Raw genomic sequence first — 26,724 nt, forward strand, 5'->3', positions numbered from 1 at the left:
GGTCCTTGTAGGGAACCCAGCAGAGTTTTGTAAGTTGAGTCAGGGGAGAGAGAGAGAGAGAGAGAGAGAGAGAGAGAGAGAGAGAGAGAGAGAGAGAGAGAGAGAGACTAGAATTTTCACTGTCAGGGTCCAGATAGAGAAACTAGCCCTGCTTAGAAAGTTCTCACTAACACAAGGCATAAAGGCTTACAGAGATCCAGGCTGATGGGAGAGACACAGGTTCCACTTGGGGATCCACAGCCCAGTGGCAGACACCCGCCCTAGAGAGACCAGGGGCATGGTGAATTGGAGCTGGAGGAGGATCCAGGGAAGACTTCCTGTAGGAGATGATGGAGACATAGAAGCTGACCTGAGCATGCTCCACAGATGATGAAAAAGATGATGATTGAATAAGGAATACCCAGGTATTGGCAGGCAAAAGGGTGCAGAGGAAGGACAGGTTGGAGGACACTGAGGAGAGAAGGGGGAGGAGCTGCAGGGAGTTGTGGGCTGCAGGGCTGCCACACACAGAGGTTAAAATGTTACATTTCCCCTCTGCTCTTCTCCTTTGCCAGCCTCCAGCTGCCTGGTGGCCAGCTACCTCCAGTCTGTCCAGCCTGTGTGTGGAGGAAGCTTTGGAGCTGGCATGCAGCCCTAGGCTTCCCTGTTTACAGTCAACCTAGGGGAGGAGTGCAGGGGGAAAGGGAGGAGAAGGGAGAGAGGGGAGGGGTGGCCACAGGCACGCAGGCTGGGCAGTCTGCTCCAGCTCCAGCTGGAGCTTTAGTTATTTTGCTATAACTGCCACCAGCTTGCTCAGGCACCAGACACCGAGTCCCAGACCACCTCACACCATGGCCACGAAGGTAGACAGCAGAACGGGGGGCCTCCCTGGCAGTAGCTGTGATGTGGACATGGCCCGAGAGCATATTCAAGCAGCCACTCGCAACTATATCACCCACCCCCGCATCAGTGAGTATGAGACCAGCATGAGCTTGGGGTGGGAAGCTGGAGTGGAGGGCTGGGACACTCACTACTTGCCTCAGGAAGAAAAGGAGAGTTGAGGAGACCAGAGGGCTCTGGGACCGCCTGCACAATAGCCATCCAAGTGGGTTGAAGGGTAGAGGTCTCAGCCTAGGCTGTCCCAGAGAAAACTCCAATGAACATCCCCAAAGTGAAAGAGTGTATGTGCACATGCTCTTGAGTGTGCATGAGTACATGTGTGTTTGTATGTGGCGTGTGTGTGTGTGTGTGTGTGAGAGAGAGAGAGAGAGAGAGAGAGAGAGGAATGGACACCAGAACATGCAGCACAAGGAAGAGTCTGATCAAATGTGGTGCTATGTGGAACAGTGTAGGACATATAAGTGTTCTTGGCATGAGGAAATTGGTGTCCCGTGTGCCAATGGCTTCCCACTGTGTGTGGACAGGGAGGATGTCTGTGGGAAGTAGTGGGTGCAGGGACATGCACCTGCCCTTGGGAAGAGGAAGTATTGATAGTGCTTCTATATGCAGCATGAAGGGTCTATATCCAGTGTGCTTGGATGTGTGTGCAAGGAGAGACCATCTGAGCTAGTGGTCAGACAATACTGCATGTCTAAGCAGTGTGTGTGTGTGTGTGTGTGTGTGTGTGTGTGTAAAATTGGAATAAGTGAATGTAATATGTAGGAGCACCTATATGCTTACAATGCAATGTATAGATACACCTGTATGCACCCCTGTGTGTTGCTTCTGTGCCTGTTCTGCAGGGGTAGCCGAAGGCCAGATGTTTGGGGCAGAGAACACAAAATCATGACAAGGTCTAGAAGACTAAAGGGAGGGGAATTACCCCTTTGTGTCTCCTTGTCCAAGGTCACTCTCTGGCCTGGTGAATTCTGATGGTCCAGTTCACTGGAGTAAACCAGCCTGACCAGCTCTAGCTAAGCAGAGCCAGAGGCTCTCAATAGGGTTTGGGAATAGGAGGGAGTGGGCCTGAGTAGCCACCCTTCTGCCTCCCATAGAGATGGGGTGAACGTTGAAGGTAACACAGAGCACCCAAGCTGGTCCAAACAAAGGGAAGAAGAAACATGGGTGTGCATCCCCTGCTGAAACTGAGACAGGCACAGGAGGGCAGAGCAAATTCCAGTAAAGAAAAATAAGAGGGGGAGAGGGAGAAATGGGAGAGGGTTGGGCTGTGTTTCTCAAGAAAACGCAGCCTACAGGCCCTATTCTATAGAGGTGGGAAAAAGTCTGGACCCCACACACAGACACCTAGAATGGGGTCATCAAGTCCCAGTAGTAAGTGGTGATGAGATGGGGGGGGGGGGGGAACTCTGTTGTATCCAGAGCTCAGACCTGTAGTGAGAGCTGGGAGGCTGACCCCTGTGATAACTGACCCCTCAGGCTAGGTCTCCCACCCATGGGCCCCAGATCTCCTCCCCATGGGGGAGGGACATTGGATTGGATCTACAGGTTCTGCCTTCCTTCTTCTGGAATGTACCCTTGGATCCAGCCTATGCCACCTCACTGGCCCACCGCTTCCTCTGGGCAGAGTGCTCAGGCCAGGAGCAGCCTCCAGCCAGTTCCTCCCATCCAGTTCCCTATTTACAGTCAACACCCTGGATTCTGACCCCAGCTGGAACTCAGGGATTGGTAGTAACTCTCATCTGCAGGCCTCCTGCATGGAGGCTTCAAGTGATGGCTCCGTGTGGTTCCCACCCAGGCCCACACATGCACCCTCCACGGCTGACCCGGAGCAGAGGTCAGGGGGCCAGGCTTCACACTCTGCTCCACCCCCTGCCCCCGGCCCTTCCCTTGCTTAGTGTCCCCACAGCCCTCGAGGATACCTGCCCTTAGCTTTCCCAGGTAACTACTTCTCCAGCCAATTCAGGTAACTGCAGGACAAGTATGGAACTGGGCTGGGTCTGGAGACTCCCTAAAAATGATTTGATCCTACTTAGGATAAAAAGGAGGCTTTTTGTCCCTTTCTGACCTCTTGCCTTATATTCCCCGGCCCTCCTGGGAGTCTAAACACTCCCCCAGGCTGAGAAATCCAGGGACAGAACCCAGGAGGAGTGCTGCTGGGGGACCAGAGGGCCCGGCCCTAGCTACCTTGGGTGGAAGTGAGCCCTTGGCAGCTTGAGAACCCTGCTACTCCCAGAGAAGGTGGACTCACCTTAACAGAGGCTGTAAGAGCCTTGTCGCCCCAGTGGCCGAGGGAGAGGAGTGGCCAGAAAGGAGGAGTAGAATAGAGTTAAAATGGAGAATGGCTCGATAAATATCCATCCCAGAAAAGAAGGATCCTCTTTGTCCCCATGAAGTTTCCCCCGGGGAATTGAACCCATTGGGGAGAAGGTGGCTTGGAGCCTCATTTGGTGGCTGGACTGGGGGAGATGGGAAAGCCCAGCCTGGGCAAAGGTTCTGAAGGACAAGCTGGCAGCCTGGTTGGAAGCATGGAGCCAAGGCAGATTTCCTCGGGGCTGGGTACCATGCCACTGGCTTTGTTGTCCTGCCAGATCCCTACACTGAAAGGAGAGGAAGTTGCAGACCCCCAGCTTCCAGTGCCTGTCCTCCTTCCCCTAATCCTTCCAGCTGAGAGGAGGTTGAGGACCTGCTGCCCCCAGCTCACCCCCACCCTGGCCTCACGCAGGGGTGCCTGCTCCCAGACGCTGCAGGTGTGGCTGGGCCTGCGCTAATTAGTGGGCCTTGGAGGAGCCCTGCTGGGTCTTTGACAGGGAAGGCGGCAGGGAGGTGGGGGTAGGGAGGCCTCCACCAGCCAGCAGCCCAAAGCACAACCTAAAATGTCAGCTAGGACAATGGAGAGGGGGTGGACCGAGCAGCTGGGAGGAGTGTCTGCTAAGTCTGGAGAAAGCCCATTGAGGGAATGCCCCTTAGGTCATTTGCCCAACTCTCTGCCGACAGCTCTGCACCCTCCCTTCCCTCTCTGAGGTCAAGGGGGACATCCTGGGGGCTGGGCAGTGACTATAGTCCCTTAATATCACAAGATACTGTCCTGAATTATGGTGTATCATAGGAGGAAGCAGTCAAATTTCCAAGCCTAGGTTTGCCTCTCCATGCAATGGACACAATCAGAGTCAAAGTTTTACAAATAATCAACTTGTCTGTGTCCAACGAGGTTGGATAAATATGAACCTGTGTCAGTTAGCTGACTGTGTCTATGCTCATGCTCCTGTTCTTCTAGGGTACCAGGCTGTGGTGCTGAGGGGTCTTGGGAGAGAATAGGGAAGAAAGGCTGCAAGAGGCAGCTCAGTGTGAGGACTTAAAGTATGTGGACAGGCCAGTGCTGAGAAGAAACAGGCCCAAGACTGGGGTTTCTGCAACAAAGGCTCCAAGCAGTGGAGCAATGGCCTCCTCCAACCACTCTGTTTCTTGTTTGTTTGTTTGTTTGTCCAGTCCTGGGGCTTGAACTCAGGGTCTGAGCACTGTCCCTGGCTTCCTTCTGCTCAAGGGTAGCACTCTGTCACTTGAGCCACAGCCCCACTTCCAGCTCTTTCTGTTTATGTGGTGCTGAGGAATTGAACCCAGGGCTTCATGCATGCTAGGCAAGCACTCTACCGCTAAGCCACATTCCCAGCCAGCCTCCAGCCACTCTGAGTCCTACCTAGAGCTGGGCACTGGGCAGCTGAAGCTGGGGAAGGCAGCTCGCAGAAGAGCACCTCGTGCTGGCCACTGTGTGGTCTCGGCTGGTGGAGGCATCGACCTCCCATCCTGACTCTCATTTGGCCTAGCCTGACCACCAGCACCAGGCAGCAGCCTTTGGGCTCCTGCAGGAGCAGCCCTTCCTCCTCCCGAGGGAAGGGTGTGGATCTTCTAATCCCATAACCTCCACCACCTCTCCCCTGCGCCCAACCCCCCCCCCCACCACTTGCTGGGCGGCTGGGTGAACTGGGATTTCACATGACTGGGGTGGGGAAGTGGAGGTGCAGCCTTGAGGGAAGGGGAAAAGTTGAAAGACCTGTCTCCCTAGGCAGTGAAATTGGAAGTGATTTCCTGGGGCCCTTTCCCCCTCCCATTCGGCCCTCCTTCTGGCCCACCCACCCTGTGTCTTTTTATCCGGGTTCACTGCTTTCTTCCTCCACCTCCTCTTTCTTCTCCTTTGGCTGGAATTTCCTCTATGAGGCCAGCAAGAAACCATTTCTTCATGATGCTTTAGAACATGCAGGTCTCTCCTGAACTTGTGCCCATCCCCCGTGACACAATCTATTTCCTAACCTGCTTCTTCTGGTCCTGTCTCTGCCAGGATCACTTGCGGAGTCTTCAAAATCCAGGCAATCTGATCAAAATACCATGTATACAGGAGGTAATAGATGGAGCCTGGTGATTTATTCCACCTTTGGGATCTAAGGACGCCCAGTCTATGTCAGCCATTTCACCTCATTGGAGATCTGTTGATGCCTGCTCCCTGCCCTGGCACTATGCATTCTCTTTCTCATCTCTTCCACCACTCTGTCACAGAGGGGGCAAGAAGTAGGTGTGTGGCTCCATGGGCTGGCCCTCAGGACCTTCATTTGGCTTGGGGACCAGGAAAGAGGGGGCACATATTCTAATGGGATCTAGGGACCTGAGCAGAGAGAATCAGCTAATGCCTTCCATAAGCCATCTGAGTGTTCCCTGAGTGCCTGCCATTTGCCAGCTGTGTTCTGAGAGGCTGGAACAGCAGTAAGCTCCACAGCACATCTCCTGACAGTGTCTTTTTCCAGCACTGAGGCTAGGCTATGTGTATCATAGGCGGGTCCCCCAGGGCACCAAGTGAGGGGTTCTTTCACCTCTCTGTTTCCTGTGCCCTTTCCCAACTCCCTGGGCCTTCCAGGAGAACTCTCCTGAAGGAGGGCACTCATGAATGGAGAATGGCCTTCCCATCCAAAAGTTTCCCTTCTGGAACACCCAGCTTTGTCCTGGGCCCATCTCTCACCCTCTCTGTTCTTTCTCTTCTTGGCACCTTCTGCTATTTTCTCTATCTTTTTTTTTTTAATTGAAAGCTCGGCATTTGATGTATCACTTTTATTTCATCCCACTGCCTGAAGACAGGAAGGGAGGAGGAGGGAAGAAGGAAAGCAGATCCCAGGAAAGAATGGGAAGTGAGGGGAAAAAAAGGAAATTAGAGGATGTTACAGAGGGATATTGGGTAGATCTTCCATGGAGCCTGAGGAAGAGAGAGGCCTCCCCAGAAGAGAAAAATGCACCCAGCCTCAAGTGGAATGTCAGGATCACTTTAGATGAATCCATTGGCTGCCTAGAGAGGTCCTGCCTAGAAAAATCCATTGGTGGCCTAGAATGCAAGCAAGCCTTGGAAGCCAAGAGTGGAAGGGGCTGAGGCTAGGGTAGGAGTTGGGGAAGGGAAGAGAACCGTTAGAGACCAGCCAATGCTGGGGAAGAACTGGAGCTGAGAGGTTTGGGGAGATGAGGGAACTGAGAACTGGCTGGGTGGGAAAAACTGGTGAAGCCTCCTTCTTGGGCATCAGGAGGGAGGAGAGAGTGAGGCTGAGAGCACTGGGTCTCTAGGTAGATGTCTAGGCAGGGCAGATCTCCCTGTCCCTTGGCAATCCTCATAGAGCTCTGCACAGGGATTGCCTTGCCTCCTCTGGTTTCATGGTCTGTATCCCAGGGAGGATGTGAGTTCCTAACAGAGTGGCTTGGGGCCAGGTATGCTCAGAAGCATGAGAGCGATGGAGCTATGGAGTCAGTATGGGCTCATGGGAAGCCAGGATGGGCACCCAGCTCCATCTCTACCATCAGCTGACCCTGGGCCAGGCTAGTGCTCATTTTCCTTCCCTTTCTTCTGTGGTGTTGTGCCTGTAAAAGGACCCAGCTCCCTCACAGCACCCTGCCTGTCTCCCCTCTGTAAGTTCCATTGTTTCAGTTGTGTCACTGGTAAGCTATAAAACCCTAAGGAAAGACTAGGGGATCCCAGTCCTACAGGCAAAGGACCATGCCAATTCCCTCAGCTGGTCCCTGGCAGAACCAAAGCTTGGCGTCTTGACTGCCAACCCATGGCTGCCTCTCACAGAGTAATGTTTCTTGATATCTAAGCTAATCCAACATTGTAAGCTGAGCTCATTTCTCATGTGTGAGTCTCTCCAGACACTGGATCTGTGGATATTTCTTCCTCCTTCCTTTTCACTCCCTCCCTTCCCTTCCCCTAGCTGGGGAAACCCAGTGAGCCAGGGAGTCTGGGAGCTTGCCCCCACTGCCTGACCAGGGCCTGGTGGTGACAACAGAGGCCCTGCTTATGTATCTCATCCCCTATGGTGCATGACGAGTATAGGGTGGAAGGAGGATCTGGAGAGGGGCAGAGGAGGCCACTTCTCGGCCACATCTGGGGCCAAGAGGCTTTTAGGAAATATGAGTCAGAGAGGCAATTGGGGCTGCGGTGCTGAGGCCAAAGGGGAAACCACAGGAGGAGGAGAAGGGCCTCAGCCGGACTGGGGAAGACTTTGAGGAGGCCTCTGCCCTTGTCCGCCCTCCCCCAGCCTCCTGCAGGTGTCCAGAGGCAGCAGGGGCCCTGCAGGCAGGGGCATGACCCTTACAGCAATGGTGGCTGGCCCTGTCACAGCTAATGACCCTGACGGCCCAAACTAGGGAGGAGGTAGGGGTGGGTAGAGGAAAGGCAAAGGATGCCTCTCTCTCTTTCCCGGGGGGCGGGGGGGGGGCACACATGTGCATGTGCTCATGAGTCAGAACCTGAGGGAATGTAATAGGTGAGACCCTCATTACCTTTCTAATCTCTCAGCCTACAGGACCGTGTGCAGTGTCAATGGGCCTCTGGTGGTGCTGGACCAGGTCAAGGTAAGACTCATGCCACTTTGCTGATCCCAAGGCTGAATTCCAAGACTCCCTGCCCTCCATAGGCGTTCCCCTAACTAAGCTCCCCCTGGGTAGCCCACAAGGCCTGTCTTGCTTTTTCTGGCTGCAGTCACATCTCCAACTTCCACTTTCTCCTGCCCTTCCTATGCCCCCAGGTAACCAAAGTGTCCCCTTCCTGCCTTTGTGGCTAGAGAAGGACTGTGAAAAACACAAACAGCCGGGTGTTGGGGCGTTTATGCCTAAAATCCTATTCAGGAGGCTGAGATTTGAAGATTATGGTTCAAAGCCAGCCCACACGGGAAAGTCTGAGACTCTTATCTCCAACTAACCACCAAAAAGTCATAAGTGGAGATGTGGCTCAAGTGGTAGAGCACTAACCTTGAAAGCGGACATTCAAGGACAGTGGCCAGGCTTTGGGTTCAAGCTCCATGACTGGCATGTACAGGTGTGCACGTGCACACACACACACACACACACACACACACACACACACACACACACACACACACCATAGGAGATAAATAGCTCTGGGTCTTGGGAAACATGCTTCTACCCTGATGGGTGGGCCAAGCTGGTCTAACTGTGCTTCATTTAGAGTAGAGTGCTTGTGCCTGACTTTTCCTCCAGGGCCGGGCTCTCACCGGGAAGAAGGGGCTAAGGCCAGTCTACGTCTCAGGATCTTGGTAGTCTTGGCCTAGCTCAGTGTCACAGACAGCCCTTTGGGTGGGAAGTGAGGACCTGTTGGATGAGGGCTATTTCCTTTCCCTCAGGAACTGCAGGGACTGGCAGACATCAGCAGTATTTTGAATCCTCAGGTTGGGGACTTAGGAGTGATTAGGAGCCTGGCAGAGATCAAGGATTGTCAGCACACTTCTTTCTTTTCTTCCTTGGCCAACTGGTTCCAAAACCCAGGCCTGCCACCTCATTCCCAGCTAAGTAAACCAGAAACCTAGGTGCCACCCTTGAACTCTCTCATCCTGGAGCCTATGCTGCCAGTGCCCAAGTTTTGTCAGCTCCATCTCCATCTCTGTCAACACTACTTGTCATGGCACTGGCCTGCGGGTCTCAGTCCCATGCCCTCCCATCCTCTCCATTCAGACCTGAGCTCTTGGACTTTATTCCCCCAGCCCCTCCTTGCAAGCTTCCTCTCACAGTCTCCAATCTCGCTTTCCATTTAGATAGCCACAGGTCTCTGCCTAGCACTGCCTCGTGATGCCTCTGGGCCTTAGCACTTTTTTTCCCTCGGCTTCCTGCATCACCTTGACCCTACTTGATCTCTGCCTTATCCTTGAGAGCTCCCCTTCTCCTAGGTGCCTCGCCTCCTCAGCACCAGCCTTCCTCTTCTCCACTTTCTGTAACTTTATCGACAACAAATATTTGAGGCTCTGGGTCGGTCATGAGCTCGTCACAAGTCTCCTCCCTACTCTTCACATTGTACCCCCTTGTTGGGCACTGCATTTTATTTCTTAGTTTTAGGACCCAAGATACCATATTTTTAATGAACATCTAAGTCATAATAGGTGCTCAGTATATTAGTTTAAAGGAAGAGTGAATGGCCTGAGATGAATGCATGAATAAATATTAGCTTGTCTTGATATAGATCATAGCAAAACCTGAGTGAACTACATTAGAAAAAATAAGCCCCACTTATTGCTAGAACACAAATTCCCAGTTGAGATGGGCACTACTGTCCTAGAAGGAATTGTAGTGGAGTAATAATTTGAGGATACACTAGGGTCAGGGAGTCAGACTTTTTTTTCCCTATTGGTAATGGGTCTCTCTCACTTACCAGCCCCACTTGTTAGGCAGTGTTCTACCTAAGCCCCTGTATCCTCCTATTTCTGTCCTCCTCTATCCTCCCCATCCTCCTATCTGTGCCTCCCCAGAAGCAGGGATTATAGGAATATAACTCCACAACCAGCCCTGAAGAATCAGACCTCCTGAGTTTTGTTTTGTTTTTGAATAGTTTCTTTTTTTTCAAATTTTTATTATCAAACTGATGTACAGAGAGGTTACAGTTTCATACGTTAGGCATTGGATTGTTTTTATTTTAAATATTTTTATTATTTAAATTGTGACATGGAACACAATTTGGTTTTTAGATCCAAATTGTTATAATAACGATTATAATTAATTATTGCTATTAAAAAGACAAAACGGTGGTTTTGTGTTTTTGTGGTACTGGTATTTGAATTCAGAGACCTCATTTTCACTCAACTTGCTTGGTTGCTTGGCTGGTACTCTACCAATTAAGTAATGCCTACAGTTCTGTTTTTTGCTGATTTTGGAGATGGAGTCTCTTGGACTTTTCTGCCTGATTCAGACCTTGATCTTCTATATTAGAGCCTCCTGTTATAGGTGCAAGCTGCAAGCTCCCAGCCAATTTTATTCTTATAAGAGATATAATATTTGGCTTTTTAAAATTGATGTATACAATTTGAACTTATTTAGAATTCAAAATGATCAAATTAGAGTAGGTAACACTTCAATTTCCTCAAATATTATCATTCCTATGTATTAGGAACCTCTGCACTCTTCTGCACCCCTCTCCTCTGCCCACCCGCTCTCCCTCTTTGAGGTCTTGGGCAAACTGTCATGGTTCTATCTCTCTAGCGCCACCTTCTGTCCACACTTAGTCACATGGGTAATTTAGACCTGTTTCAAATGGAAATTTAAGTCACCTTAGAGAAGAAAGAAAATGTCCATCACAAGTTCTTAGCCAGGAGAGTAAGGCTCTTGGACCTCATGCAAACTAACATTTTTGGAGGAGATATTTCTAGGGATTGTGACTCCCAGAAGTGTAGAACCGACCCTCTTGGGTCATGAGACAGCCACATCCCAGCCCTCAGCTCACAAAAGTACACATATATGCTCATTTATACACATGAACACACTCACATACATACCTTCTCAGAAGCCCACACACTTGGACACACACCCATACTAACACATCCTTCTATGCTCAAAGCCTCTCAAGCTCACATACCAGTTACAAACAAGCATGGAAGAGGGATCTGGAGGTCAGGCATCTAACTGCCTGGGGTAGGATGGAGAGATTTCATTAAAGCATTAGTTCTCAAGGCATCTATTAGAATCCCTGAAAGGACCTGTTAATATGCAGACTTGGCTCTACCCAAAGCTCTGATGCAGCATGTCTGAAGAAGAGCCCTAGAGTAACAAGTCCCCAGGTGTTGCTGCCACTGGTTTGCAGACCACACTTTGAAAACTACTGATACAGATGATCTTCCATCTCGTGTGTTCCACCATTTACACTGGTCCTTGTTGAAACTTGGAATAAATACCCATCGTATCTACTACATTTGATCCCAAGTATCTGAGTCTGATTTCAAGAAACTGGGCATCAGCCTGAAAGGTAGTTTCTAAAGAGAGATCTCACACGGTCCTGTTGTAGGCAGACGAGGCACTGGTGGCCTCAGCAACCTTTAACAGTCTTGGGAAGTTTGCTCAGAAAGCACACAGTCTCCCCTGCCTGTGTCCTTGCTGCCTGAGAAGTCAGTCATCTCCTCCTGCAGCGGGGATGGGCTACACTGAATCATCTTCTCTCCCTGAAATCTAGTAAGGGTAGCCAACAGTGAGAGCTGATAGGATCAAGCTAGCTCCATTTATGCCTGAGTAATGGAACTTCTTGGTGTATAAGCCCATTATTGCCACAGGAATTGTCCTCCTGCATTCACTGCTATAACTAGCAATGAACAATCTTTCGCCTACACACACACACACACACACACACACACACACACAGAAAGAGAGAGAGAGAGAGAGAGATTGACATTATCTTACTAAAAGATTCCAGATCCTACAGCTTCCATGACAGGAAGTGATAGGATAGATAGTTCTTCCTATAGGCTATTGAAAGCCTATTCCAGGTTGAGGGCATGACTCAAGTGGTAGAGCACTTTCCAGGACAAGGCCCTGAGTTCAAACCCTAATACTGTCAAAATGAAAAGTGTCATTTGCTTCGACATCCTCCTTCAGGGACACAGAACCTTTCCCTTGCTTCTATCAATGCAAAGATTCACATTTGGTCTCACCCTACTACTTAATTTAATTGAGCCCATTGTCTGATTTCTTTTGAGCTCACTCTGACCTATGTAATCCAGACATTTTCCTCCTAATGTTAATAGCCCACATTCACCTGCGGTGAGATGATAAATGAGGAGACCACTGGCAGCTTCAGATAGAATCCAGGCCCACAACAGAGCCGCACTCATTCTCCAGCTCTCACTATCATTGCTCCTGGGTTCCCCCTTGTGGTTGACAACACACGTTGGCTAGGTATTTGCAGCTCCTAGGAGCCAGACTCTAGAGGGTGTGTCAACTCTCGAAGAAATTAACCTTGTAGGGACTGGAGGTAGTTAAAGGGAAATTATGTAGTTAGAACATCTTCCCGATTTCTTCTTCCTAGGGCAAGAGGGCCCCAGGCTGGATCTTCCATCAGTGAAGTCAGAGCTGCATGCTAGGGATCCTAGCTTTAACCCAGCAGGAGTGGCCTAGGGGAATGGCCTGTAACCTGGTCACATTTTCTTGGAGAGTTAAGCCATCTACCCTTTCCCCTAGTCTGTGGATACCTGGGGTTATAATGACAGTAATGATGAGGATAGCTTCCTACATTTCAATTATATAAATAATAAATATTCCTGGTAACAAGTGGGATATAGAGCAAATGCATTTAACCACCTGCCCCTAGAATCTTAACCGTAGCCCCTGAGATAACATGAGCTCCTGCTGAATGGGATTAATACAGGAGAATACACACGTGCAGGGTGCACATTGGTGCTAGTTCTTGATGTCATGGGGTCCCTCCAGGTCCCTAGATACACATTGTACTCATTCTCTTAGGTAGTAACATAGTAGATTGAAGCAAAGTGTACTGTGGTTTGTTCAGTAGTCTCATAGTTGATAAATGCTCAGCAGATTTTGCTATTAGAAAAAACAATGATATGAAGTATATCTTTTGTATGTGGATTTTTTATTACTGTAGGAGAGATCTGCAGAAGCAGAATGGCTGGACGATTTAAAAATAGTTACTGGAGAGCCAGGTGCTGGTGACTCATGCTTGTAATCCTAGCTACTTAGGAGGCTGAGATCTGAGGATCCCCGTTCAAAGCCAACCCAGACAGAATAGTCAGAGAGACTGTTATCTCCAATTAACAAGCAAAAGCCTTACTGGGCGTGTGGCTTAAGTGGCCAAAAAAAAATAGTGGCTTAACCTGAGCAGGCAAGCTAAGTAGGTGAAAAGCCCTGAGTTCAAACTCCAGAACTGAAAAAAGTAAACAAAACAAATAAAATAGATATTGGAGCTGGACATCGTAGCTTATGTCTGTAAGCCTAGCTACTCAGAAAACTGAGACCTGAATGACTAAGATTTGAAGCCAGCCCAGGTAGGACTTTGAGACTATTTCCAATTACCCAGCAAAAGACAGCATTGGAGACATGCTCTGGTAGAGTGCCCGCCTGTCAAGCATAATGCCTTGAGTTCAAACCCCAATACCACCACTACCAAAACAAAAATGTGACTGGAGAGGTATCTCAGAGTATGTGCTTACCATACACAAGGCTGTAGATTTCATCCCAATGAAAGAGAGGGAGAGAGAGAGAGAGAGAGAGAGAGAGAGAGAGAGAGAGAGAGAGGAAGAGGGAGGAGAGAGAGGAGGACAGAGAGGAGAAGAGAGGAAGAGAGAGGAGAGAGGGAGGGAAAGAGAGAGGAAGGGAGGGAAGGAGGAAGAGACAGAATTTGGGCAAGCTTGCTTGCTCAGAAGGGTTGGAGTAATTCCCATTCACATCAGTGATGCATAAGAGGACCTACTTCCCAATACTTCTTCCAACTCTGAATATATTCTTTCCTGTAATGTTGCATATCAAGTAGATGAAAATGAGTTCTGTCTGACTTTATTTACATTGCCCTGATGACTAATGAAGATGCTTGCCTCTTTACCATTTATTTTTCTCTTCATTCTCCTTGAAATCTTTCCACATATGGATGCCTACATACTGAGTTGTGGCAGTTCCTCTTCATCTTCCATATCTGACTCTTAATTTTGTGGGGGTTTTGTGGGTTTGTTGTTGTTGTTGTTGTTATTGTTTGGCCAGTCTTGGGGCTTGGACTCAGGATCTGAGCACTGTCCCTGGCTTCTTTTTGCTCAAGGCTAGCACTCTGCCCCTTGAGCCACAGCGCCACCTCTGGCTTTTTCTATCTATGTGGTGCTGAGGAATTTAACCCAGGGCGAGCACTTTACCACTAGGCCATATTCCCAGCCCCACATTTATGCTTTTTATATAGCTATGGTGTAGTTGTGTTTATGATGTGATTATCTTGAAACCCAGTTGTGTTTGCATCATTTATTGCAATAGATTCTTTTCCACTGTAAGCTAACACAGCACATAAAACCTGAGCATTGTTCCTGATCTCTCTCATCTGTTCCACTGGTCCATTTGTCTACCTTAGAAAAATATATTGCTTGATTTTTTAAAAATTAGCTAGTTTTATTACCTGATCTGGCAAATCTTTATTTCTGATCTTTTTCATATCTGTTTTTTGCTATTCTCGGGCATTTATATAGACTTAAAAATCATTTTAATACATTCCAAAAGAAACAGTAATCCATGGAGGATGTATTTATACATTTTTGTTGTTTTTTTTTTTTTTTTTTTTTTGCCATTCCTGGGCCTTGGACTCAGGGCCTGAGCACTGTCCCTGGCTTCTTTTTGCTCAAGGCCAGCACTCAGCCACTTGAGCCACAGCGCCACTTCTGGCAGTTTTCTGTATATGTGGTGCTGGGGAATCGAACCCAGGGCTTCATGTATGCGAGGCAAGCACTTTTGCCACTAGGCCACATCCCCAGCCTATTTATACATTTTTGAAAGGATTCATATGTTTATGATAATAACCATTCTGCCTTGGAAGAAAATATTGTTCTCCATTTTTCACAGCTTGTTACATGCTCTTAAACAAGACTATTCTTTCGTGTGTCTTTCTTTGTTGTATTTCTTACCAGATATTTTACAGGCTTGGGCCCCTAAAATATGAGATATGCAAAATACTGGATATTATAGTTTTCTCTATTATCTCACCTAAAGATTATCATTGGAATAGGGAAGAAGCAACTCATTTTTATATATTTACATTGCATTCAGAGTTCTCAAATACATTTAAGGATGTGTGTGTGTGTGTGTGTGTGTGTGTGTGTGTGGTGTTTTAAGCACAGCTTTTTTCAATGTTTCTAGATTTACAATATCATCTACAAATAAAAGAGGTATGTCTTTTTTATATCATCATACTTTTATTTTGAGACAGTTTCAGGTTTTTATTTGTTTGTTGCTTTGTTTTGTTTGTGGTGTCAGAGATCTAACATCAAACCCAGCACATCACACAGCTATAGTCAAGTGTTCTGCCACTGGGCCACATTCTCAGCCCCATTATTTCTTCTCTATGCAAAAATAAAAACAGTATCAGGATGATCCACATTTTATCTTGCTTTCCCACTTTCTCTGTGTATGTATGTGAGTATACATTTTTTCCTGAATGTCTCACACATCAATTATACCCTGATACTCCAGTATGTATTTCAAAAAATAAAGCTATTCTCTTACACACGCATACTAGAGTTACCAACCTCAGGAATTTACACTTAATACAATATTCTTATCTACCACCCATATTCCAATTCCTAATAAATTTGTCATAGCCTTCCCCCCCCCAGAACAGGATCCAGCCTACAGTTACAGGTTGCATTTGATTACCAATATTTTTCTATGATTTATGAATCTTTTCCCATAGCCTTTCTTTGATATTTTCAAATAATATAGCCCCTTCCATCACTACTCCACAAAAATACAATATTTACATTTAACCTTATTGGCATATCCAAATGTTTTGTCTTATTATATAAATTAAGACTTCTAAAACAATGCTAACCATAGTGACAATAGTAACAATAGTGAAATATCTGTATTTCTGATGTGTGGCAGAATGAAAAGGGCTTCAGCATTTCCACTGTTTTGATAAACAGTGTGTAGGCAGTTGCTTCTTGTTCCAGTTCAACATAGAACTATATTAGAAACAGCTGCTTTGGAAATGTTATCAAAAGCATTTCTACTTCTATTCATATGAAGATATTCTTCTATTTTAGGGGGGTTTTCTTTCTATTTTTGTTGACCAACTCCCTATTGCTATGAATTATGTCAACTGTTGACAAATTTTCTAGCCTTACTTTATTTTTTTTCAGTGAATAATATTTATTTATATTATTTCAATAATGTCAATGTTCTCCAATCTACAATCCAAGACCTAGAATTGTGGGCTAGATTAAAAAGCAAGATGTGATCATTTGTTGCCTACAATAAGTTAATGCAATCAAACTCTGGAAATTAGTCTGGAGGATTCTCCAAAATCTAAAGATAGACCTACTTTATGACCCTTCTATAGCCACTCTTTTTTTTTTTTTCCTTTGTAGGTCGTGGGGCTTGAACTCTGGGCCTGGGTGCTGTTCCTGAGCTCTTCAGCTCAACTAGCCTTACTTTATTGAAACAAACTCTACTTACTCACATGTATGCTGCCTGACTAGATAAATAAAATTTCTACAGCCATATTAACAAGAGAAATTAGTCTCTGACTTTCTTTGGAATACTCTGTTTTTTGACTTGGGCACAGCAGAACTTTTAAGTACATAGGGCTTGGTTTTTTTCACCAAATGAGGTTTTTGTTGTTGTTGTTGTTGTTGTTGTTGTTGTTGTTGTTGTTGTTGTTGTTGTTTGCCAGTCCTGGGCTTGGACTCAGGGCCTGAGCACTGTCCCTGGCTTCTTTGTGCTCAAGGTTGGCACTCTGCCACTGGAGTCACAGAGCTACTTCTGGCCATTTTCTATATATGTGGTGCTGGGGAATCGAACCCAGGGCTTCATGTATACAGGGCAAGCACTCTTGCCACTGGGCCATATTCCCAGCCCCACCAAATGAGTTTTTATTAATATGTTAATTTTACAAAGGGAAATTTCATTATAACATTTTCATATGTGCATATAATTTACTTTGATTACATTCACCCCTCTACTATACTTTTTTTGTCCACCCTCTGACTTTTCCCTCTCTCCTTTTACATCCCTAATAGTCTTTCTTTTCCCAGCATGCCCTTGTCATTCCCCTGGCCCACCTCCAGATCCTACATAGAGAGAAAACATGCAGTCCTTGTCTCTGTGGGACTTAACATGATGATCTCCACTTTCATCTATTTTCCTGTAAATGATGCTTTTGTTTCCTTTTAATATTGATTCCTTTTATTGTCCAGAGCCATGCTTTATTCAAACAATGATGGCAGATGTTCTTGTTTGCCTCCTAATTTTAAAGGGAAAGTTTTATATATCATGTCATTGAAAAGGACATTTCATATTCATATTCAAAAGCATACATTCATGAATATTTATATTTAAAAGCTTCTGTAGGGAGCTGGGAATGTGGCTTAGTGGTAGAGTATTTGCCTAGTAGGCATGAAGCCCTGGGTTCGATTCCTCAGGACCACATACAGAAAAAGCCGGAAGTGGCACTGCGGCTCAAGAGATAGAGTGCCAACCTTGAGCACAAAGAAGACAGGGACAATGCTCAGGCCCTGAGTCTGACTCCAGGACTGGCAAAAAAAAAAAAAAAAAAAAAAAAGCCTTTGTAGGCTTTTTAAGGATACTCATTTTCTTTTCTTCTGGGTCTTGAGCTCAGGGCCTGAGCACTGTCACTGAGCCTCTTTGTGCCCAAGGCTATCTCTCTACCACGTGAGCCACAGTGCCACTTCAGACTTTTTCTGAGTAGTTTATTGGATACAAGGGTCTCATGAACTTTACTGCCTCGGCTGGCTGGCTTCAAACTACAATCCTCAGATCTCAGCCTCCTGAGTAGCTAGGATAAGAGTCACTAGTACCTGTCGATTTTTCTTTTCTTTCTTTTCTTTTAGGGGAGGGGGATCAAACCCAAGATGTTGTACTTGCTAGGCAAGCACTTTGCCACTGAGCTACATCCCAGCCCTGTTTTTATTCTTGATGTTTAATAATATTGAGTATCTTATTGGGTGTCTAGTGATCATTCATATATCTTGCTTGACAAAATGTCTATCAATCATTTGCTCAAACTTTTTATCTGGCTATAAGAGTTCTTTGTGTATTCCGGATATTAAACTGTGTTGTTGGCTTCCCCCCATCCCCCAAACTACTGATTCATTACACACAAATCAATCCTAGCTCTACTGGGAAAAGTCCCTACCTAGAGACATCTAAAAGCAGAGAGTCTTTCTCTTGGAGTTTGGGCAAAGGAAAGTGTTTTGTCAGTGTGCTTCCCATTAGCTAACAGAAGCACTGGGCCTTCCAGAAGATCTGGGTGCCTACAATAGCTATTCTATTTTATTAAGTTTTTACAAGGTGCTATGCTAACAGATTTATCTGTACTATCTCACCTCCTGACTACAGCATCCCTGTGAAGTAGGTCTTCTTCTTTTTATTCTCTCTTTTTTTTTTTTTTGCCAGTCCTGGGGCTTTGACTCAGGGCCTGAGCACTGTCCCTGGCTTCTTTTTGCTCAAGGCTAGCTACCCTACCTCTTGAGCCACGGCGCCACTTCCGGCTTCTTCCGTGTATGTGGTGCTGAAGAATGGAACCCAAGGCTTCGTGCATGCCAGGCAAGCACTCTACCCGCTAAGCCACATTCCCAGACCTTTTAATTCTCATTTTAAGGAAGAGAAAACCAAGTCTCCTGAGTTAATAGCTTAAATACTCAATGCTAAAGTCACTAGGCAATTCCCACAAGGCCATGCAGCTAAGTAAAAGAGCTCTCATTCTAACATGGTCTTTGACTGTAATTGCGTTGTCCTACTATCCCAAGCAGAATCCAAATGTCCTCTTTCCAGCCCTTCAAGCTTATTTCCACAATCTAGGCACAAGAGCACAGATAGTAGCTCGAAACTGGATCAAGGAGGAATAGAGGAGCTGACTTGGGCTTTACCTCTGGTCTCACTACCACTCTTCCCCTGCCAGTTTGCCCAGTACGCTGAGATTGTGAACTTCACCCTCCCTGATGGGACTCAGAGGAGTGGCCAAGTGCTTGAGGTGGCTGGGACCAAAGCCATTGTTCAGGTATGTGGTGTCATGGAGCTGTTGGCTGAGTGAATACATGGATGGGCTTACAAAATTACCATACTCTCTTATAAGTGCCAGTGGGAAGAAATGACCTATTTCCCTGTTGGCCTGCCCAAACCTGGACACAAAGAATGCCTGGAGTGGGGACCCAATCACTCCAGCAAGCTTTCATCAGAGTAACTATACCTTGTCCTCTAGGTGTTTGAAGGGACCTCTGGCATTGACTCCCAGAAGACAACTTGTGAATTCACAGGGGACATCCTACGGACTCCAGTGTCGGAGGACATGCTGGGTGAGGGACATGCTAGGCAAGGCTCTCTTGGCCTTCGTACACCACACTGCATTGCTTGTTTATATGCTTGTCGTACCTATATGCAATTTGAGGCCAGAGGCTCCATCTTCTCTCTTTGGTTCCCAACCCCCAGCTCAGGGCCTGACATACAGTAAGTGTTCAATGAGGAAAGCAAGTTCAATATACTACAGGTACAGCAGGTACCTTATTTGAGGTTAGGCTGAACTATGCTAAGCCTTCATATCCCCCAAAAAGTTATTTCAAGACCCACCTAACCTGAGAGTTCCCTCTTTCCAGCACTAGAATCCTCCCACTAGAATCAGAGTCCCAGGCCAAGGCCATGCCTATAGAGGTCTCCACCAGAGACATGAGAACTGTCAAGGCAACGGTTCCTACAGTCATCTTCCTGGGACAGACACTGAGGAGGTGGGGACAGTACAGGATGTTGGTAAGGGGATCCTGTGGTGATACAGGGGATGAGATCTGAGAGACCCCGGGCTGGCTCTGAGCAGACTCCTATACTCCCTCTCACTCTCAGGTCGAGTTTTCAATGGCTCTGGCAAACCCATTGACAAAGGACCAGTGGTCATGGCAGAGGAATTTCTGGACATCAATGGTGAGCGAGGGGAGGCCCTAGATGGATTATAGGACTTAGTCTCTAACCCTTCCCCCCTCCCCCTCACTGTTATCTCTGTCATTCTGCCCTTGGGAGTTTTACCTAGATACAAGTAAGAATGACTGGCTGGTGCTGCCCTTAGGGATGGTTGATCAAATAAATAGACAGATACAGTACAATGTCCAAGAAGCAAAGGCCTCTCTGTCTCCAAACATGTCACTGAAGCTGAATACTACTCAGCATGCCAGGTCTCACTCCTGTAGAATGTCATCTCATTGCACAGTATTCTGCATGTGCCCCCAAGACATCCCTCTCCCGCCTTTAGTTCTTGTGCCATCAGGAGAGCTGGGGTGACATGGTGTGTAGCAGCAAAAGTCCCACCCAGGCTCTAAGACATTATCATGAAGCTCTTCCTGAGTCCTCCACCTCCAGCTTCTCAGTCTATGGAGGGGCTTGGAGCCCTATGGATGCCTGTGGCTTTCCCAAAGCCATGCAGAAAGTTGATGGTAGAGCACAGAACACACATCAGCTCAGAGAGGTGGTTTCTGAGTCACCCTGGGGTCCTCTGAACTGCACACAAGTATCTGAGTTGTGAAGAGAACTGTCTTAGCCCAAGGAGTCCTCAGCCTGAATTCCTACCACCAGCTTCCAAGCCCCAATGCAGCGCTGTCCAAGGTAGCACTGGTCCTGTCACTGTTTAAACTTAAACCAGTAGGAAAGAAAGCTTCATCTGGGAGCCGCATTTCATACGGCATTAGCCACATGGCTAGGGCTGTGCAAAGCAGTGCAATTAGAACCCAGTTCTAACATGGCAGAAAGTGCTCTGGAGATGGGGCATGAGTGGGGAAGAGAAAGGAAGGGCTAGAACTCCTGAGCATCCATGGTTGCTCCCTTTCAGGCCAGCCCATCAACCCTCATGACCGCATCTACCCGGAGGAGATGATTCAGACGGGCCTTTCTCCCATTGATGTCATGAACAGCATTGCGCGTGGTCAGAAGATCCCCATCTTCTCAGCAGCGGGGCTCCCTCACAATGAGGTGAGCTTGTGGGGCCAACATGCATAACTAAGGGGCAGGGCCCAGGTTGCTGAGCCAACAAGCTGGGTTCCTGTTGAGAACACGAAGTGGAAGTCACCAGCATCTAGACTAGCAGGCATCCCTGGAAGTTCAGGGCTTCAGGACTACATAAGACCTGACATGCAAGTGTCACTGCCCCAGACCAGGACTGCCAACTGCCTCAAGTGAGTGGGTTATTCATTTCCAGGACAGCACCCAAGTGTCCCCTAGTGTTGAAAGCCCTGCTAGGTCAGCTGCAGCCTCCCCATGCTAGTCCTTGTGCTCACTCATGCTCACGCCACTCCCACCACCCAGCAGGAACAGCAGCTTCTTAGAGCAGCTGATGTGTCAAGGTTTCTAGTCACTCTTTCCCCACTACTCTGAGTGTGCCCCCAGCTCACTCTCAAAATGGTCTTTGTGACCAGATGACTAAGTGCCTCCCCACTTCCATACACATATCCTGGTTTGGTACATGATATCTGGTAGCCCTCCCACTGCAGGCCTGGATCAACTGCACACAGAATCACAGCAGACTGAGAGGGAGGTGCAGGTCTGAAAGGCTTAACTGCCCTGAACTAAGTTGCTTGAAGCCATACTCAGGAATTTATTCTTGGGGAGCATTTATTCCTCTGCCCTGCTCCTAGTGACCTTTAATGGCCAGCCCCTTTAATAGGCCACCCCCACCCTGAGAAAGGCTGTAGGGCACAGGGAAGCTCCCTTGCCTCTGAGCTAAGGCACTAAAGGCGTGGGGGGTGGGGGTAGACTGGAGATTTCTGCCCATTCTCAGTGGTGTTCTGTGGTACTCTGGGCTCTGCTCTAATGGACTCTCTCTTGACCCATTCTGCCACAGATTGCTGCCCAGATCTGCCGCCAGGCTGGGCTGGTGAAGAAATCCAAGGCTGTGCTGGATTATCACGAGGACAACTTTGCCATAGTCTTTGCAGCTATGGGGGTAAGGAGGCTGGGAGGAAAGGCAAGTTCTGGAAGCTGTGAACAGGCAAGCCTATCTCTCTCCAAGCCCCAGTACCACCTGATCAGATAGGGGAGTCACAGTCCTGCTTCTAGGTAACAACCCATCAGACTCAAGACAAGTCTTCTGTCTGGTGACAGAAATGAGAGCATGACCAAAGCGGTTTGGTCATGCAAGGCATCGCAAAGACTATGATAGATATATGATAAGGCCCAGGATGAAACCATGGGTCCTCGGGAGACAAGACAACTGCCGGAAGGGCTCTCAGAGGACTCCTGGGGACAACTGAGAGTTGTCAAGACAGTAGCTGGTCAAAGGAGGGGGCAGTGTTGACACTCAGACACTGAGTAGAACTTAAGATGAAGAAGTCTGACCTTCTCTAGAGGACTTGATGACCCATCAAGCCTGAGTCACCCAGTAACTATTATCCCCAGCAACTATTAGCCAGTGCAATCCACAGGGCACTGCCTCTAACCCTCTCTACTGTGTGTGCAGGTGAACATGGAGACAGCCAGGTTCTTCAAGTCAGACTTTGAGCAGAATGGAACAATGGGAAACGTCTGTCTCTTTCTGAACTTGGCCAATGACCCCACGTGAGCCCTCCCCCATGCTCAGACTGCCCTCAAGGAGCAAGCCCTGTCTCCTTCCTTGACTCAAACTCCAAAGGCTCAGGGTGACACAGTACCACCACCACGAGCCAGAGCTCGGATAAAAACTTATGGTTGTGCAGATGGGGGTGGGGGATGAGGCCTGGGAAGGGCTAGGGATAGCCCACTGAGACACAGGGATAGCCCACCGAGAGACCCAGGGAGCCAGAACATGGCCTTTCCTGCCACCGGTGGTGCCTCTGTGCCTCCCACAACCTGCCTGCAGCCACTGTTCTCAGGCAGGGCCCCTCATCCTAGGGCCAGTCCCAGAAAGTCATCACTGCTGTTTTCTTAGAGAAATCACTGTTTTGAAAACTTAGTAAGAGTTCAAATCTGGAGAATCAGGTGCAAAATTAACTCCAATTAACTGTCCTGGGTATTGAGGCTGCTGCAAAAACTAAGGAACAGAATTGTAGAGGCCAAGATTTGGTTCCTACTAAGTAGGATGGGAATCAAAAGCCTAACAAGCATAGGGGCTGAGAGTGCCTGAGAGCTTCCGGTGGGAAGGGTGCGCTGTGTGCCCTGGAGCAGACAGAAGACAAAGAGGGACCCGAACTCATGGTGCCCTGGGGTAAGAGGGAGCTAGAGCAGGTGCTTGTGCCTCATGCCATCTGTGAGGTGACACATTAGAGTCCTTCACCTCTCCCCTCCTCCCCCCCCCCCCCAAGCAAGGCCCCTGTCATCATGAGATAATTCTGGCCCTCTTAAGAGACTCCCATGTTGGCCTGGGCCTCTGTCCCCTCTATAATTTGTACAGGTAGTAGCAAGGGGAATCAGACTTGCTGGTGAGTGCCCACTCCCTGGAAAATGGCCCTGGCCTGGGGCTGGAGGCAAGGACTCAACTTCTGTGTTCTCCTGCTGCTATACTTAAACCAGCTTCCCAGTTCACCTTCTACCCTCCCTGGCCCTACAGGGGGCTCCAGGCCTGGGCCTCCGAGATCTCTAAACCTTGGTCATGCCTGCCTCCAGGATCGAGCGGATTATTACCCCTCGCCTGGCACTAACCACTGCAGAATTCCTCGCCTACCAGTGTGAGAAGCACGTGCTGGTCATCTTGACAGACATGAGCTCCTACGCAGAGGCCTTGCGGGAGGTGAGCTGGCTGACACTTTTGGCTCCACTGCTGTCTTCCTAGGCTTCACAATCCAGGGGTTCACTCTGAAGAAGGAAGCTCACCTAATGGGCCCTGCCATTCCTCCCATCCCTCCACATCTTCCCCCCTTCCTTGTCCCCACCTCTTATCCCTAGTCTTACTCTCAATGTCCGTGGGTATTTGGGTATTGCAGGTCTCAGCTGCCAGGGAGGAGGTGCCCGGCCGAAGAGGCTTCCCGGGATACATGTACACAGACCTGGCCACCATCTACGAGAGAGCAGGCCGCGTGGAGGGCCGAGGCGGATCCATCACACAGATCCCCATCCTCACCATGCCCAATGATGGTAGCCTTCCTGCAGCCCCCAGCCTCAGAGTCCCCTTTCCCTTCCTCACTCAGATGTGAGATACAGGGAATGAGAGGGAATGAGAGTGAAAGGGAGGGGACATGTCGCTTTGTAAGGCTGAGCAGTAGCTCTGCTCTTCTTTCACCTCCCCTCCCCTCCCACCCCCACTCCCACCACCCTACCATTCTCACAAGTGGGCTAAAATCCTAGTGACCCTGAGTGGGTGGGGACCCCAACCCATCCCCACTAAGACCAGTGCCTTTTCTCCTAGATATCACTCACCCCATCCCAGATTTGACAGGCTTCATCACAGAGGGACAGATCTATGTGGACAGACAGCTACATAACCGGCAGGTACTGTCCCCTCCCTCCCACTTCTGTTCTCTCCAAAGGCCATGAAGAATAAATGTCTACCACCCTTGTGCTCCAATGGGGAGGGGTGATATGCACCAGGGAGGACTGGCTACAGCTCGGTAGACTCCAGCCCACCTCATGGGACCCTGAGAAAATAATCCCATTTCTTTGAGCCTAGGGTTCTTCTTTGATGATGGGGGAATGATAGCATAATTCATACCTGTACATTGTGGAAAACAAAATAAATTAGCATACAAGAAGCATCTGTTGCTAATTAGTAGGTATTAAAGAACAACATTTCTCTTCCCTTTCCAGTTACTTGCTTTAATGAGTAGAAACCAGTGGATAACACAAGTAAATTGTGAACAAAGGGCCAAAGGGTTAGAAAATATCCCATGCCAGGCACAGGTGGCATCTATAATTCTAACTATTTAGGAGGATGAGATCTAAGGATCAAGGTTTGAAGCCAGCCAAGCAGGAAAGCTGGACATGGAGCTGTGGCTCAAGTGGTAGAGTGGTAGCCTTATGCACAAAAATTCAGGCACAGCATTAAGGCCTGGAGTTCAAACCCCAGGATACACACACACACACACACACACACACACACACACACACACACACACTTAAAAAGGCTAAAGGCTGTAGTTAGGGGCAAGGTGCAGAGAGGCTCACACCTCTAATCCTAGTTATATGGTTATAAAGGAGATAGGAAGATTGTGCGTTGAGTACAACCTGGAGGAAAAAGTGTGAAGAGAATTTAGGCAGATGGCTGTTTGAGGACAGTCTAGGGGGAAAATGTTAGCAAGACCCTATTTCAAAGAACACACCAAGCACAGTGATTCACATTTGTAATCCCAGCTACTTGGAAAGCATAGCTAAGATTAAAAGAATCTCTATCCACAGCTAACCAGAGCAAATCCAAGAGACTGTATCTGGAAAATTAAAGCAAAAAGGACTAAGTGGCTTAAGTGGTGGAGTGCCTGCCTAGCAAATCTAAAACTGACTTGAACCCCTTCCCCTCCCCCCAGTACTGCCAGGGAAAAAAAGAAAGAAAGCTACACCTTTCCCCTCCACCAGCAGATTCTTTCCTCACCGCTAGAAAGCATCAACTTGGTTTGTCCACAGTCAAATGTTTCGAAATAGTCTTTCACTAATGTTTTACCATCTCCCCATCTACAGTCCTGCCTAAGGATGGCTACCTGTGGAGACTCCTAGAAGCTGCGGGAAATAAAGGAGGGTGGGATGGGATTCCCTCACTTCTCCCCAGACTCTTCTAGGAGGGTCCCCAGAGCCAGGGGCCTCGCCCTTGGCAAGGGCGGGGGTCGAGGAGGCTCAGCTTGGGGCCTGCTGTGCGCCATGCCCCTCCTCCGCTCTAGATCTACCCACCGATCAACGTGCTCCCGTCCCTGTCGAGGCTGATGAAGTCCGCCATCGGGGAGGGCATGACGAGAAAGGACCACGGGGACGTCTCTAACCAGTTGGTGAGGAGAGAGAGGGTCGGGGTGAGGGGGTGATCTCTTTTCAGAAGCTGGAGTTCCATAGCACAGGCTGCGCGGGGTGGGGGCGGGGCACCAGGCTTCCTGGTCGGTCCCTCCGACGGCCCCGCCGGTCCCCTCTGTCTCCTCTGCCCCCGGACCCCCATCCACCGCCCCTCCAGTACGCCTGCTACGCCATCGGGAAGGATGTGCAGGCCATGAAGGCCGTGGTTGGGGAGGAAGCGCTCACCTCCGAGGACCTGCTCTACCTGGAATTCCTGCAGAAGTTCGAGAGGAACTTTATCAACCAGGGTGAGCCGCGTCCCCTCCCTGCCCCGCTCCCGCCGCCCCACGCAGCCCTGACGCCCCACTCCCGCCCCCCAGGCCCCTACGAGAACCGCTCGGTGTTCGAATCTCTAGACCTGGGTTGGAAGCTGCTGCGCCTCTTCCCCAAGGAGATGCTGAAGCGCATCCCGCAGAGCGTGATCGAAGAGTTCTACTCCCGCGAGGGGGCTCCGCAGGACCCCGCGGCCGGCACCGCGCTCTAGCCAGCTCGGTCCCCGCGCCCCCCCCCCCCCCGCGCTCTCCCTCCGCTACCCAGCCCCTAGCTCCGCACCACCCCCAATCCACCGCTTGGGCGCTCCTCCCAGCCCCCTGGAGACCACGCACTAGAAGTGGCTAAGCCGGTGGCAGCGTCATATTTGTATTTTAATTAGGAGTTGGAGACCTTTTTTTTTTCTTTCTATTTTTGGAGGTGGTGGGGATGGAACTGAAGTTCTCCTTTACACTAAGTAAGCGCTCTATTTCTAAGCTACACCCCCCAGCCCTGTACTTTTTTTTTAAATGCACCCCTCCCCCCAAAAAAGATAAAGTACATTTTAGATGAAAACGAGATGGGCAAAAAATGGTAATTGTTGGAAGTGCGGATGATGGGGCAGGTTTAACCATTTTCTCTTTATATCTTAAAAGGCTA

At 48.6% G+C, this 26,724-nt stretch overlaps 1 protein-coding gene across 1 annotated transcript; it reads left to right on the forward strand.

Moving 5' to 3' along the window:
- The first annotated feature begins 722 nt into the window (after positions 1-722).
- Positions 723-26,376, forward strand: Atp6v1b1 (ATPase H+ transporting V1 subunit B1). Its single transcript, XM_048352695.1, has 14 exons — positions 723-948; positions 7,703-7,758; positions 18,803-18,901; positions 19,103-19,196; positions 19,735-19,812; positions 20,711-20,850; positions 21,719-21,820; positions 22,334-22,431; positions 23,455-23,578; positions 23,772-23,922; positions 24,194-24,276; positions 25,653-25,757; positions 25,934-26,063; positions 26,136-26,376. Exons 1-14 carry the CDS (start codon positions 831-833, stop codon positions 26,297-26,299), a joined length of 1,542 nt encoding a protein of 513 aa, XP_048208652.1. The 5' UTR covers positions 723-830; the 3' UTR covers positions 26,300-26,376.
- Positions 26,377-26,724: the final 348 nt, after the last annotated feature.

Source organism: Perognathus longimembris, chromosome 8 (genome assembly GCF_023159225.1).
Source record: "Perognathus longimembris pacificus isolate PPM17 chromosome 8, ASM2315922v1, whole genome shotgun sequence".
In the NCBI taxonomy this organism is placed as follows: domain Eukaryota; kingdom Metazoa; phylum Chordata; class Mammalia; order Rodentia; family Heteromyidae; genus Perognathus; species Perognathus longimembris.

What these genes read in the sequence shown, in the direction of transcription:
- Atp6v1b1 (XM_048352695.1), top strand. Translation starts at nt 831, where the DNA reads ATGGCCACGAAGGTAGACAGCAGAACGGGGGGCCTCCCTGGCAGTAGC. An exon ending in TATCACCCACCCCCGCATCA is followed by an intron (nt 949 to 7,702) that starts GTGAGTATGAGA and finishes CTAATCTCTCAG; the next exon opens with CCTACAGGACCGTGTGCAGT. An exon ending in GGGACGTCTCTAACCAGTTG is followed by an intron (nt 25,758 to 25,933) that starts GTGAGGAGAGAG and finishes CCGCCCCTCCAG; the next exon opens with TACGCCTGCTACGCCATCGG.